The sequence below is a fragment of the Astatotilapia calliptera genome, chromosome 12 (assembly GCF_964374335.1).
Source record: "Astatotilapia calliptera chromosome 12, fAstCal68.1, whole genome shotgun sequence".
Taxonomy (NCBI): domain Eukaryota; kingdom Metazoa; phylum Chordata; class Actinopteri; order Cichliformes; family Cichlidae; genus Astatotilapia; species Astatotilapia calliptera.
Window position 1 is genome coordinate 7,815,663 of NC_137433.1, and position 12,724 is coordinate 7,828,386.

At 39.0% G+C, this 12,724-nt stretch overlaps 1 protein-coding gene across 3 annotated transcripts in view; it reads right to left on the minus strand.

Moving 5' to 3' along the window:
• The window catches only part of LOC145432297 (ATP-dependent RNA helicase DDX54-like), a 32,109-nt gene extending 23,992 nt beyond the window's left edge, over positions 1–8,117 (minus strand). Inside the window, exons 1-5 of one of the 3 annotated variants that reach the window (XM_080309049.1) lie at positions 7,789–8,113; positions 7,585–7,698; positions 7,385–7,495; positions 7,170–7,261; positions 6,352–7,014 (exon numbers count right to left, since the gene is read on the minus strand). In XM_080309049.1, the coding sequence (XP_080165175.1) occupies positions 7,249–7,261; positions 7,385–7,495; positions 7,585–7,698; positions 7,789–7,982 (432 nt within the window). In that variant the 5' untranslated portion in view covers positions 7,983–8,113 and the 3' untranslated portion in view covers positions 6,352–7,014; positions 7,170–7,248. Of the gene's footprint in view, positions 1–6,351; positions 7,015–7,169; positions 7,496–7,584; positions 7,699–7,788 lie in introns of those variants that run through there. The other 2 variants (XM_080309047.1, XM_080309048.1) reach the window with 2 other exon arrangements.
• Between the last annotated feature and the right edge of the window lie 4,607 nt (positions 8,118–12,724).

Genomic DNA, 12,724 nt, shown 5'->3' on the forward strand with positions numbered 1-12,724 from the left:
TATAAAGACTCTGTTCCAGGGACAGGACATGAATCCCTGGAAACAAGATACATAATACTTACACGTCTGGATGACCTTGAACAGCTAATGATGTTTAGACGAGGACCAGAAGCTGGCCAACGCTTATTTGTCAGCCTAATTAAACAGATGTTGGCCTTGGATGCACACCAGCGGATAACACCCTCTCAGGTTCTCCGGCATCCCTTTTTCAGCCCTGGCCTCTCTAAAAGGTTCCCATGTATCAACATTGAAAGACCATACTGAATCAGTCTCCAGCATGGCATCTTCCACCCTGGACAAAAGTGATAAAAATACAAACTGGGGTTGGAAAATGACATTAACAGCAAATTACAATGCAAAAATTAATTAAGCTGCTCCAAAAATGATCACTTTGGCTTCTTTTTTTTAAATTTTCACTCCCCCCACCCCAACCAGTCGTGGCAGAGGGCTGTCCCTTCCTGAGCCTGGCTCTGTTGAAGGTTTCTTCCTTTTTAAAGGGAGTTTTTCCTTCCCACTGTCGCTAAATGCTTGCTCATAGGGAAATCTTCTGATTGTTGGAGTGGCCAAAACTCTAGGGGAAGTAGCAATTCTTGTGAAAATTTAAAAAAAAAAGCCTACCAATCTTCAAAGCGCAGCAGTGGACACCTTACCATCACATCAGTCCTTCAATCAGACCTAAAACACCACCTTTACAGAAATAAATTCCATACAAATTGGAAATAAATTGCGTAATAATTGTTGTTTTTGATTGTTTATAAATATATAGAGCTACCCTTCAGCCTCCTAGTAGACATACCTGTGTTATGAATGTGAAACTCCTCTGATTTTCAGAAAAGTTGACCTCTGACCTTGAAGTCAAGGTCATTGAGATTTAAGCTTCACAGAGATTTTCAGTAGATGCAACCATGGTATTGACTTGAAAATTCTACACTATCAAAGACTTAGGTGCCCACAGCACCGCGCCATATACAAAAGATTTTTCTATTCATTTATGTATTATTAGTTTATTTATTTCTTCATCCCGCTCTCTCTCTTTTTTTAAATTCACCTTTCTGTTGCGATGCTCTGGACATTTCTAAACCCCACAAGTTCAGCCTCAATTTTCAACCCAATTTTCCTATACTTTCACTTGAACACGTCCAGCCTTCACCTCTCACCGGTCCTCGTCCCCTCTTCTCACAGCTTCCTGTGTGGCCTCCCAAATCAAACACAGGCCCAAATCAGCCGTTTCTTCTTCTCTGTTCATTCTCTCTTCATCTTTTCAGTCTTTTCTTGGCGGTTAACTCCCAGCATGGCAAATATGAACTCAGACAGTCCAATGCAGTGCTTTCACACAGTCATGTCACTGGTACTCTTTCCAGCTTGTAATTCAGAGCACATGTTCCATTAACATACATGCTGCTGGACCCTTCAGTGTTTTAGGTCAGTTGTACTGTCTTCTGCCTGCTGTTAATTCTTCAAATCTACGGTGTTGTTCTGTCTGTTTTCTGTCTTCATCAGGAGATTGACTGTCCTTTAAGCTTCTTCTCAGGATAAGGGCAGGATGAGAGGTGAAGCTGTAAAATTTCAGCCAAAGCCTGGCCTGTTTGTCGTTCCAATTATGTTAATCTATCATTTTGCCGCTGTACTCATCTGAGGTTGAGCCAAGTCCATGGGCACCTGTATTAACACACTAAGACATTTATTTAATATCATTTTCATTACTATTTCTTAGCACTTTCACTCTCTAATTCCTCTGTTTTCCTTTTGAAACGTCTCTCACAAGCTCACAAGCTATATTCAGACTTCCTGCTTCACTTCCTGCCAGACACACACACACACACACACACACCTCTTCACTTTACTGGATTTTCATCCGTTTCTACAGCCTAATCAAGCTCTTATTTTATGTTCACACTCTATATACCCTCTGTAACTCTACTAATTCTAATATAAAAAGAATGCACCCTCAGCACAGAAAAACAGAAAAGTCAGTGATGTACTAATGTAGCAAAAATAGGAAACATTAGAACTGTAAATGTTTTCTTCCTTGTCTGCAGATTAACAGTCCACAGGTTGGGTGCTTGCACTCTGATTCGTTCCCTGGAGATGAAGGAGAGAGAGCTCAGAGGACAGCAAGATGGAGGAGTGAAGGAGAAGGTGGTGCAGCTCAGTGTCCAATCAGGAGTGAGCAGTTCTTTCACCACCTTCATTGCTGTCAACAAAGACAACAGAGAGGCGATCCAAGGACCTCTGCACCGCAGACATATTCTACCACCCTGTGAGGTTTGTTTAAAGCAAACAAAGCAATACCATGAAACTGTTAACAGCAGGATGTCAGAGTCAATAGAGAGGACTCAAAAGAGCAACTTCAAATCAAACTATTTATGTAGTAGGTGTTTCTTTGCCAATGTCTTTCCCCTGCATTAGAAAGTAATAAGCCAGATGGAAGTACAACACACATCTATGCATTTCTATAAAAACTGACCTGCCCTGAACTTATAATCTCTCTCTCTCTCTCTTTGTTTTTCCTTAAAGTGATGGCTGTCCATTCGTCCTGTAAAAGTTGTAAATATAAACCTGAATGAATGGGAGTAGAAACTGTGTGTGCGCATGAAGACATGCTTGTGTCGCTGAGATTGAACAGATTTATGTATGTTCACGTAGCCAAGTGATAATCATATATAATAATCACTGAATAGTAATAATGTTATTGAACAGGTTAAACATTTAGATATCACAAAAAGTTGCAAAAAAGCAAAAAAAAACCCCACACACAGCTGTGAAGTCAGCTGCACATGAATAACATTAGTACAATGACAACTTTAATCAGAGTGAGTTCAGAAGATCCAAAAGTGGGACACTAAAAACAAGCTAGTGAAAGCAAAAAGTGACTTTGAAAAATTTATTTCATAGAATTAAAGCACTGATAGGAAAAAAAACTAAACATGAGAAGAATGGCAATCCTGCAGCGACCAATCAAAGAAGACTGTAATGGCTGCATTGTAAAGAAGTGAGTGAAGAAAGCTGATTTTTTTTTAGTTTTTCTGAGATATGCAGAGTTTTAACGAACAATTTGAACACTATTATTCATTTACATTATTTGTTCTCAACAGAGATGGGCAGTAATGCGTTACAAGTAACGAGTTACTGTAATCCGATTACAGGCACTTGCCCTGGTGGCCATTCTTTCAGTGGGCATTTCTCAACAACAACTACAAACACTAGTGAAGTGAATGGGCATTTAATTAAATAATGAAACATTTAATTCAATAATTAATGGCATATTTAATTCATTCATTTTGTCACTCCTGGCCCTCCACACCTCACTGCCATGATTGTTTGTGTAGTTATTGGATTCTAAAACTACTAGAATAGAATAGAAAACACATAAGATGCAGTCTCTGTTTTTTCTTCACCTTATTAATTTGAACTGAACTGAAATAAATCCGTTCTTTTCTGTATGGTAATGACTAGGACCTGTCCCAGCTGTCTCTGGTGGATTCAGTATTGTCTCCAATGTTTCTGATAACTTCCAGTTTGGGAAGTTTCCCATGCAGGTGAGGAATGCAGTGACTGACAGACTACCCCTCCTTCATTTAGGACCCATGCCAAACACTGAGTAAAGACTTCCTTGCATTAAACCTGCATAGCTGTTTTCACATTTATAACAAATCACCTAAGTGACCGGCAGTGATCGTATAGTGCTCTGAGTTGTTGCCTAAACAAGCCCTCTTCAAATCGGAGTTACAGCAGAGAGAATATGGCACTGAAGCAATGATGACAGCTTTAATAACCTATTTTATCTTCAATTATTCTTGTATGAAATTCTCTTAAAGTAGCAACTGAATTTCAACCAACTCAGCTAGCTCTGCATATTTTATTTCCTCTGTTAAAATAAAATGTGGCGGAGCCCAGCTGTAATTGTACCTTGCATTAATATGGTGTATTATTGATGGTGACACAGCACTGCTTAGCATGTCGTCCTGAATCTCAGGTGTGCCAATGACCTGTGCAGTATATGAGGCACTAAAATCCTGGTGGATTTCTGGGATACGAACAAGACGGAGTCATGTGAGCTCTATCAATATTGCACCACTTATGTCTCAGACCTGTATTTATGTATTTATGCACTGAAATCGCGCTGTAATATCCAGTTAACTGTCCACATTTGTACTCTGTTTTTCCATTTATTATATTTTTTTCATTAATTTGTCTGAAAAAAGATCCACGTAGTAACCAAAGAGAGACTAAATCAATGGTCTCTAATAGCAGCCAAATTATAAGAGCTTTCATTAGTGATGGTGAGATGAAGCCTTGTGATGAACTGAAGCTTTCCATCCAACTGGTCGACTCATGGTTCGAAGCATTGTGACGATTCATTGGCTCTACTGCGCCATCAAGTGGACGATTAAAGTCAGACAGGCTCAATGATTATAATGATGTGATGTGTAAACCTCTAAACTTACAGTTTTTTCTGAATGCTTAAACCCTAACTGTGATTCCTGTAGCACAATCTCTAAAACTATTCAGACTTATAGCAAAACCACTCACTGAGTTTGCAAAACTAAAAGCACATAAACTGCTTTGCACTCAGTTTGCAATTTTGTAACACACACTTTGCAAAACGGTAGGCACAATTCACTGCACAACACTCAATTACCAAATTTCCAACACACTCCTAGCAAAAGTATACACATGTATGGCTATCATTAACACTAATTTGCCAACTGTCTGGCACACTTTCACATGTGAAAACTTTTTTAGATAATTAGTTCACTTTGCAATCAGCCTAAGCACTATAATACAGGTAAGCTGTGTGTGCGGAGTACAATGGAGGGAGCAGAAAGAGTGAGAAGTAGAGGAGGCCGAGGAAGAGGACGTGGAGGTGAAGAAGTAGGATGAAGAGGACGACAAGGACAAGGAGGAGCAAGAGGAAGACGAGGAGGGGGGAGAGGAAGATGAGGAGGGGGGAGAGGAAGGGTAGGAAGAGTAAGAAATAGAATTGCTGATGACAATAGTGGACCATGTAATCAACCATGTAATCAACCGTGGAATGACCCTGAGGGTAGCTGGCCAACGGGTCCAGCCTAACTCGAGCCGCTACACTGTAGCAAGTACCATAAGGACATCTTGAAATGAGAATCGGTTAGTACAGTCACTTCGCACAAAGATTTGTAGCACTGCCATATGCCAATGAGAAACACACCAATACCATTGATGTAAAAATACTGAAATTGTTACTTTACAGAATTGCTAGATGACCAGATGCTGGGGGCAGAGGAAGCATGTTCACTGCAGACCAAGTAACCCATATAGTCATTATGGCGATTGCAAATAATCCTATACTTGGAAATGAACACTTGTGTTTGTTTTGATGTGTTTCAAGTACACCAGTACTTGAAGTTTGGATCCCTCTATGCTTATGGATCTATGACAGAAGTATGAGCTCAAACTGACATAGCCTACCTTGTGCACAGAGAAAGCAAAAGCCAGATGTGTTTTGTATTCATACCATCAGTGTGCAGTTGGCGCATTGTGTGCTTAGTAGATGATGGCTTGTGTGTACTGTTTGATACGGAAACACCATTTTTACGAAGGTGTGAAGAGTTAATCTAGCTGTGTTTGCTTTTGCAAGAGAACTACAATGTTTTGATTATTGGGTGACAGGTTTTCTTATTTGTGTGAAGAGTTTTGCAAAATTAGCCAATAGTTACAAAAAATGTGCTTAGGCATTCAGAAAAAACTGTAATAGAATATAATTTTATATTTATATTTCAATATCACAGTAATCTTCCAATTTAGAACTACAAGTTAAAAAAAAACTAACATAAATAAAATACACTTCAGCTAATTACTTAAAAAAATAATTTATTTTCCCAAACCACGCAGAGCCGCACTAAAAAGACTAAAGAGCCGCAGGTTGCTGACCCCTGCACTAACCTATTCAGCTGCTTGTGAATGCAAATATCTAATCAGCCAATCACATGCCAGAAAAAAAAAAGGGTGATTTAAGTGACTTTGAAGGCAGCATTGCTGTTGGTGACAGATGGGCTGTTTTACGTTTTTCAGACACTCCTGATCTTCTCAAATTTTCTCAGGAATTTACAGAGAACAGTCCAAACTGAAAAGCGAAATAAACATTTCCCTGGGTAAAAATGCCTTGTTGATTGCAGAAGTCAGAGGGGCGTGGCCATGCTGAAGGCAAGAGGAATTCTAAGCCAGTTTCTCAACCCAGCCCATCTGATATCAGTAACCACAACACATTCAAAGTCAATTAAAAGTCGCCTTTCTTGCCCGTTCCGATGCTCGCTTTCAACTTTGAAATGAGACCACTTGGACAACAGTAATGATAAATAATTGCAAATAGAGCACGTTTACAGAATTTAATGTCATTTTTATAGAGCACCTCTTATTTTAAGAAAAGATGGGCGAGACGATTTTTGAAACTAACTGCAAATTAAGCACACAATATTTAATATCTGTATTTTACCATTTTGATAAGACATATTTCAGTACTCCAAAACACTTTTATTAGACTGCCAACATGCTTACAAGTAGTAAATCCAGGTTAGTGGATCATAATTAAACATAACTCTGTGGCAAACGCAGAGTTCAGCAGGCCATCAAGGAAGAAGTGACGTGCATTTCTGCAGTGTAAAGATTCACAAATGATTTTCTCCTTAATCTACAGTCACACAAAGCGCCAGGAAAATCTTTGGTGATGTTCTCAGATGATTCTGACGCTTATCACCCAGTTCCTCCTGATGTCCTCCACACCATCAACCCTCTGTCCTCCTCCCAGTTTTTTCCTCAGCTTGCCTTTCTTATGGCCACCCCTTCCAAAACCTGACTTTTTAACTTTTAACTTTTTGTTCTTGGAGCGGAGCTTCCTCATCCCCCCGCCCTGCAGGAACTGGTGCTTCTGCTTTTTCTTGCGCTGCTTCATGATCTGATCCTTTGTTTTCAGCTCCGAGCGTGCTTTGTGGTCACCGGAGCTCTGTACGTTTGGACCTCGTCGGCCACGGCCACGACCTGGGAGAGGCACGACACAACAAAGAGGTTGGAGGTTATAGCTCGCAAGGCTGGAAGAGGGACTTGAAGTATTTACCTTTAGAGTTGAGTTAAAACATGGTGGCTGATGTTCTATATTTAACATGTTTGTGCTATTCATTTTGATGCCTTCCTACCTCTTGCTGGCTTTCTGCCTCCTCCGCCTGTTTCTCCATCTGATCCAGATCCTGTATCATCAATCTTGTATTTTTTCCTTCACTCCTCATAACTGACATGTGGACATGTTGTCAAGTGATACAACATCTTCACAGTACAGCTTAATATTGTCATAGGAGTAGAGAAGAGGGTCATTGAGAGCAGCACACAGAGAAGCTTTTTGTTGGAAGGATACAAGTTCTTCCTGTTCTTCTTGTTACTGATAACCTGACCGCTGTCTGTTTTGATCTTCTTCTTCTGGTCTTCTTTTCCCGTTTCTCTCACAAAACGCTTCCTCTTACGGTCCCTAAAAAAAGAAGGGGGAAAAAAGACTTTAAATTATAGTTTGAAATGACCATTTGGTGGATACTGAGTCAAACATAGGGAAATTTGTACCATTTCATCATTTTCTTCTGCTGGTTAAGGCGATCGCCTTCATCTCCCATGAGATCAAGGACAGCTGAAGAGGCCTGCTGTTCAAAAGCACTGCCCTCTCCACCGAGACTCAACCTGTCGACGCATAACACAGGACAAAACAGCATAAAACACAAAGCCATTCACATTTTTTAAAGAAACAGATGCAACAGTTTAATGCCTCACCCTCTCTCAGAGTCAAAGTCTTTAGGTCTGTAAGGGATATAATACTCTTCATCTTTGCCTGACTGCCTCTTTTTCTTGGTCTTTGGTCGCTCTTCGCCATCTTCCTGCTGACCTCTTCTTTTACCACCTACCACCTCTGAAAACACCCCCTGGTGGAAATAGAAAGAATTACATGGTACAAAGTGACAAAGCATGATACAGAGATCCTACTATCTTCCTCTTCTAGTTTGTATACAACATCATCTACATCAAAACTGCACTTTATTTTGCTTCTTCTTCATCAGACAGCACAAACAACTTTCTCATTTTGACTCAAATATTGGTTTTGAATGAAAATGATGAAACAATCCTGGATGTTTATTCAACTTGTGAGCAGGTTTTCTAATCCACCGTACTATTATTATTGACACTAGTACATGTTCGTGCTGCTGGCAAACTAATACACTCAAGAACATATAGCAAAGCAAAAAAGTGAAAAGTAGGTCTTGCCTACATAAATAAACATAAGACAGTTGTGAAACTTTGACATAGTAACATCTGCAGTAATATTTACACCTGTGATGACATCTCACCAGCATTAGCCTTATTTTGAAACCAAGATTGTTTACACAGAGTTTGTAATTGCAGAGAAATGCTCCATTTATTTTGGTCATTTCATTTTTGAGCAGGAAGCTCACCTTTCTTGTTATAGCCTTTAGACGAATAGAGAGTTTTCCAATTAAATACATATTCTTTAAATAATGTTCCCTCTTATAAAAAGTAGGATAATTTAAAAAAAAATTTAAAAAATGTATTATACCTCTATTACTTAGAAAAAAAACTGTTTTTTTTCTGTTGTCTGTTATATAACGTTAGTGATGCTCGTTTCAATTCATTTCTTAATCAGCTAAACAGGTCAGTTAAGAAACAGTCAAATATTAAGTTAAATTTGAAAACGGTTTAAAAAAAAATATCCCCATTCCAAAATGTCACATGACAATCTCATTGGCTCACGGAGTTATGATGTCACTACACGATCCTTTGAAGTTTTTCCTTAAACAGGGGTGACACACAGCAGTTTTTTAGTTCGTGTCTTCGCAGCATTTGTGTTTGCAGCCTTCACACGTTCACCACAGAAACTTTTGGAAACCTTTTCAGAGTTGTCGTGTACAACCTTCAACATGTATCCAACAAGACACCAACCAAGGCAAAAAGATTACGCCGCTTCTCCTTCCTGTCGTGGCCGGCCAATTTCCCCAAATGACCTCTTAGCCGTCCAAAGGGCATTACATGACAGTAAGAAGGAAAACTACCATCTCCAGAATAAAATTCAACAGATTGAAGAAGAGAAACTTCAACTGGAGGAGAAGTGTAGACAGATGGAAGCGCAAAATAAGAACCTGGAAGAAAGACAAAAACGCCAGCCCGACATAAATATTATTAATGAGGGTTGGGGAATCAAGTTTGGACAAGCCCGAGAGCAGGTTGTCTTCCTAATTAAGGAAAACAAGCAAAAGAGCGTGGAACTAAAGGAGATGTCCAACCAGCTTAAAGACAGCAAAGCTACTGTTGAGAAGACAGAATGGGATCTCCAATATATGGACCAAATGAATCGGCTGCTCCAAACAAACTTCGATGAAGCTGTGAAAAAAAATGAAGAAATCCTCCAACAGAAGGAAGAACAGGAGAAAAAGCAAAGAGACATGGAGCACAAACTCAAAGTCACGGAGGAAAAATACAGAATGCTGAAAGAGAAGGTGGATGATACTCTGCGCCAAAATAAAGACCTTCTTCACGAGAAAAAGCAACTAGAAGGGGAAAAAGAAAAACTGGACAAACAATGCTCGCACATGCAGAAAAGGATGGAGCAAATGGCGAGAAACAACTCCGAGCTCACTAAGGGGATATTGTTGGAATACAACAACTTGAAGCGCAAACACACTGAAATGCAGGCGCAAAAGCAAGAACAAGACAACATACATGACGACCTGCAGCGTACGCTCCAAGATATCCACAAAAGAAATGAGGAGCTACAAGACATGTACAAAGAAGTACAACAAAGAAACGCAGACATGCACAAGGACAAGATAATGCAGGAGGAAACATCCAAAGAGCTCAGGGAAAAGCTTGAAGAAAAACAAGCAACGTTGGAAGAGGTGGAGAAAACGTGCAAGAAGCTTGAGAAACAAAACAAAGAAACCATCGATGAGTTGAGAACCCTCATCCTGGAAAAAAAAGCTCTTGTAGAAAACTGCATGAAAAAGAAGAACAAACGCTTCCGCTGGCCCTGGAGGAGGAACTCTACTGCTTCCTCAGCAGGTGTAGCCTCGTCTTGCTCCACCTCTGTTCACCTCCCCAACCAGTCCCGGCAGTTGACTGTCCCCTCCTGAGCCTGGTTCTGCCGGAGGTTTCTGCCCGTTTAAAGGCAGTTTTTCCTCCCCACTGTCGCCTAGTGCGTGCTCAGAGGGGATTGTTGGGGTTTTCTCTCCTCTACCTTGTTTCATTATTTACTTAACGTTTTGTTCTTACTTCATTTTACCTTGTTTCATTATTTACTTAACTTTTTGTTCTTACTTCATTTTACCTTGTTTCATTATTTACTTGTTAACGTTTTGTTCTTACTTCATTTTACCTTGTTTCATTATTTACTTGTTAACGTTTTGTTCTTACTTCATTTTACCTTGTTTCATTATTTACTTGTTGACGTTTTGTTCTTACTTCATTTTACCTTGTTTCATTATTTACTTGTTAACGTTTTGTTCTTACTTCATTTTACCTTGTTTCATTATTTACTTAACTTTTTGTTCTTACTTCATTTTACCTTGTTTCATTATTTACTTGTTAACGTTTTGTTCTTACTTCATTTTACCTTGTTTCATTATTTACTTGTTGACGTTTTGTTCTTACTTCATTTTACCTTGTTTCATTATTTACTTGTTTAACTTTTTCTTTTTCAACTTATTCATAAAAAAATAAACCAATTGAATTTATCCTTTGAGTATTTTTCATCTTTTCATCTATAACTTTTTCAAACATTCATATCTGTCGTTTATCTTCTTCTTGAAACCTCATAAATGCTGAAGGAAAAATCCTGGAACATGGTTTGAAACACTGAAATTGTTTCAGCTGAAACCGGCAAAGTCATACGTGTGTGTGTGTGTGTGTGTGTGTGTGTGTGTGTGTGTGTGTGTGTGTGTGTGTGTGTGTGTGTGTGTGTGTTACTCTGTACATGAAACAACTTTGTAGAAAACCATTTTCCTGTCGAAACATTAGCAAACACAAACAAAGTGTTATTAACAAACGAATTACTAATATCCCTCTCTATGATAGTGATTTATTTTTTTACGGGATTAAAACTGTAAATTTTACCAAACTAAAGAAAGTAATACAAAGTAATAAAACTTTTTATCATTTAGTTAAGATCCAACATCCATTCTTTTCATAGTTGGTTGCTACCACCAGAGGGCGACATTGAGTACTTTTACCCATGTAGAGAAACATAAACGCTCATATATTACACACGCACCAACATTTTACTGTCTATTACTACATCAGTCTGTTTACATTAAACTGATATTGATAAATAAACTCACAAATATAGCTTCATGAATTTGGTAACGTCCTGTAAGTCATATCGTCAAATGCTTTTGTTCCAAAATAAAAAGGCTGTTGAAATAATGATTGGTGTGGTTTTTACAGGTGAATGAGCAGCAGAATAACTACAGAGAATCTGTGAATACATGAATGACCTTTTGTAATATGCCTTTAGCCTATTAGTGCCCTGAAAGAGTGGAGATTTTACCTATTTTAGCAAAATGATCTACAAACTGTATGGGTGAATATAGGAGCTTGTTAACAGGTTAGCATGTCCAACTAACAGACAGGAAAATGAGCTATGTATTTTTTAGATATCATGTTATCAGCTGACCACTGAAAGCTCTTTCTGCATATATCTTCTACACGTTCTGTCTCTTGTCACGTGTGTGTTTATATTTAAATCATGTATGTTGATTATTTAAATATGCTTTTTCATTCATTTTTAAAAAATGTCAACAGCTGTCGTTTACAGATTCATTGTTTACTATATGCTATATATATATATATATATGAACATGAACAAAACTGAAAACACTGGGTCACCGACCCAGGAACCCTGACAATATGTATTTTACCTGGTTAATGTGTGTGGCGGGGCGTGGTCTGCAGCGCCGCTGCAGGGGAGGCAGACGCACCTGAGCGGCACCCGCGATCACGCCTCGGCGCCTTAACGTCTGTGCTCTCTATGCTGTTGTGTTGGTATGTGTCGGGCTGTGAGCTTTAACACCGGCTGTATGCATACAGCAACCGTGTGTGAAAAGTGGTCAATAAAGAGAAGCTGTAAAGCGTGTTCATGGAAACATCGTTGGGTCTGCCGTGATATGTTTACAATGGGACTTCTGCTCCTGAATCTCTGCGCACAGCGTCTGCAAATCGGAGCTGTATGAAGTCACTTTCATCTTTATGCAGGACTGTAAGCTGTCATCTGTGAGGCGTGAGCGGTGTTTGTTTTTAACATAGTTCACGGTGGAGCTGCTGACATAATGTGGATCCGAAGATTGATAATTAGCCTACCTGGGGTTGAAAGTCTCGATAAATGCACGGCGTTTCGGCGGGTATATCGGCTTCCGCAAGTGTGACGCTTATTTTGAGCGTTCAAAAACTAATAGAATATAATTTTATATTTATATTTCATTTCAATATCACAGTAATCTTCCAATTTAGAACTACAAGTTAAAAAAGAACTAACATAAATAAAATACACTTCAGCTAATTACTTAAAAAAATAATTTATTTTCCCAAACCACGCAGAGCCGCACTAAAAGGACTAAAGAGCCGCAGGTTGCTGACCCCTGCACTAACCTATTCAGCTGCTTGTGAATGCAAATATCTAATCAGCCAATCACATGCCAGAAAAAAA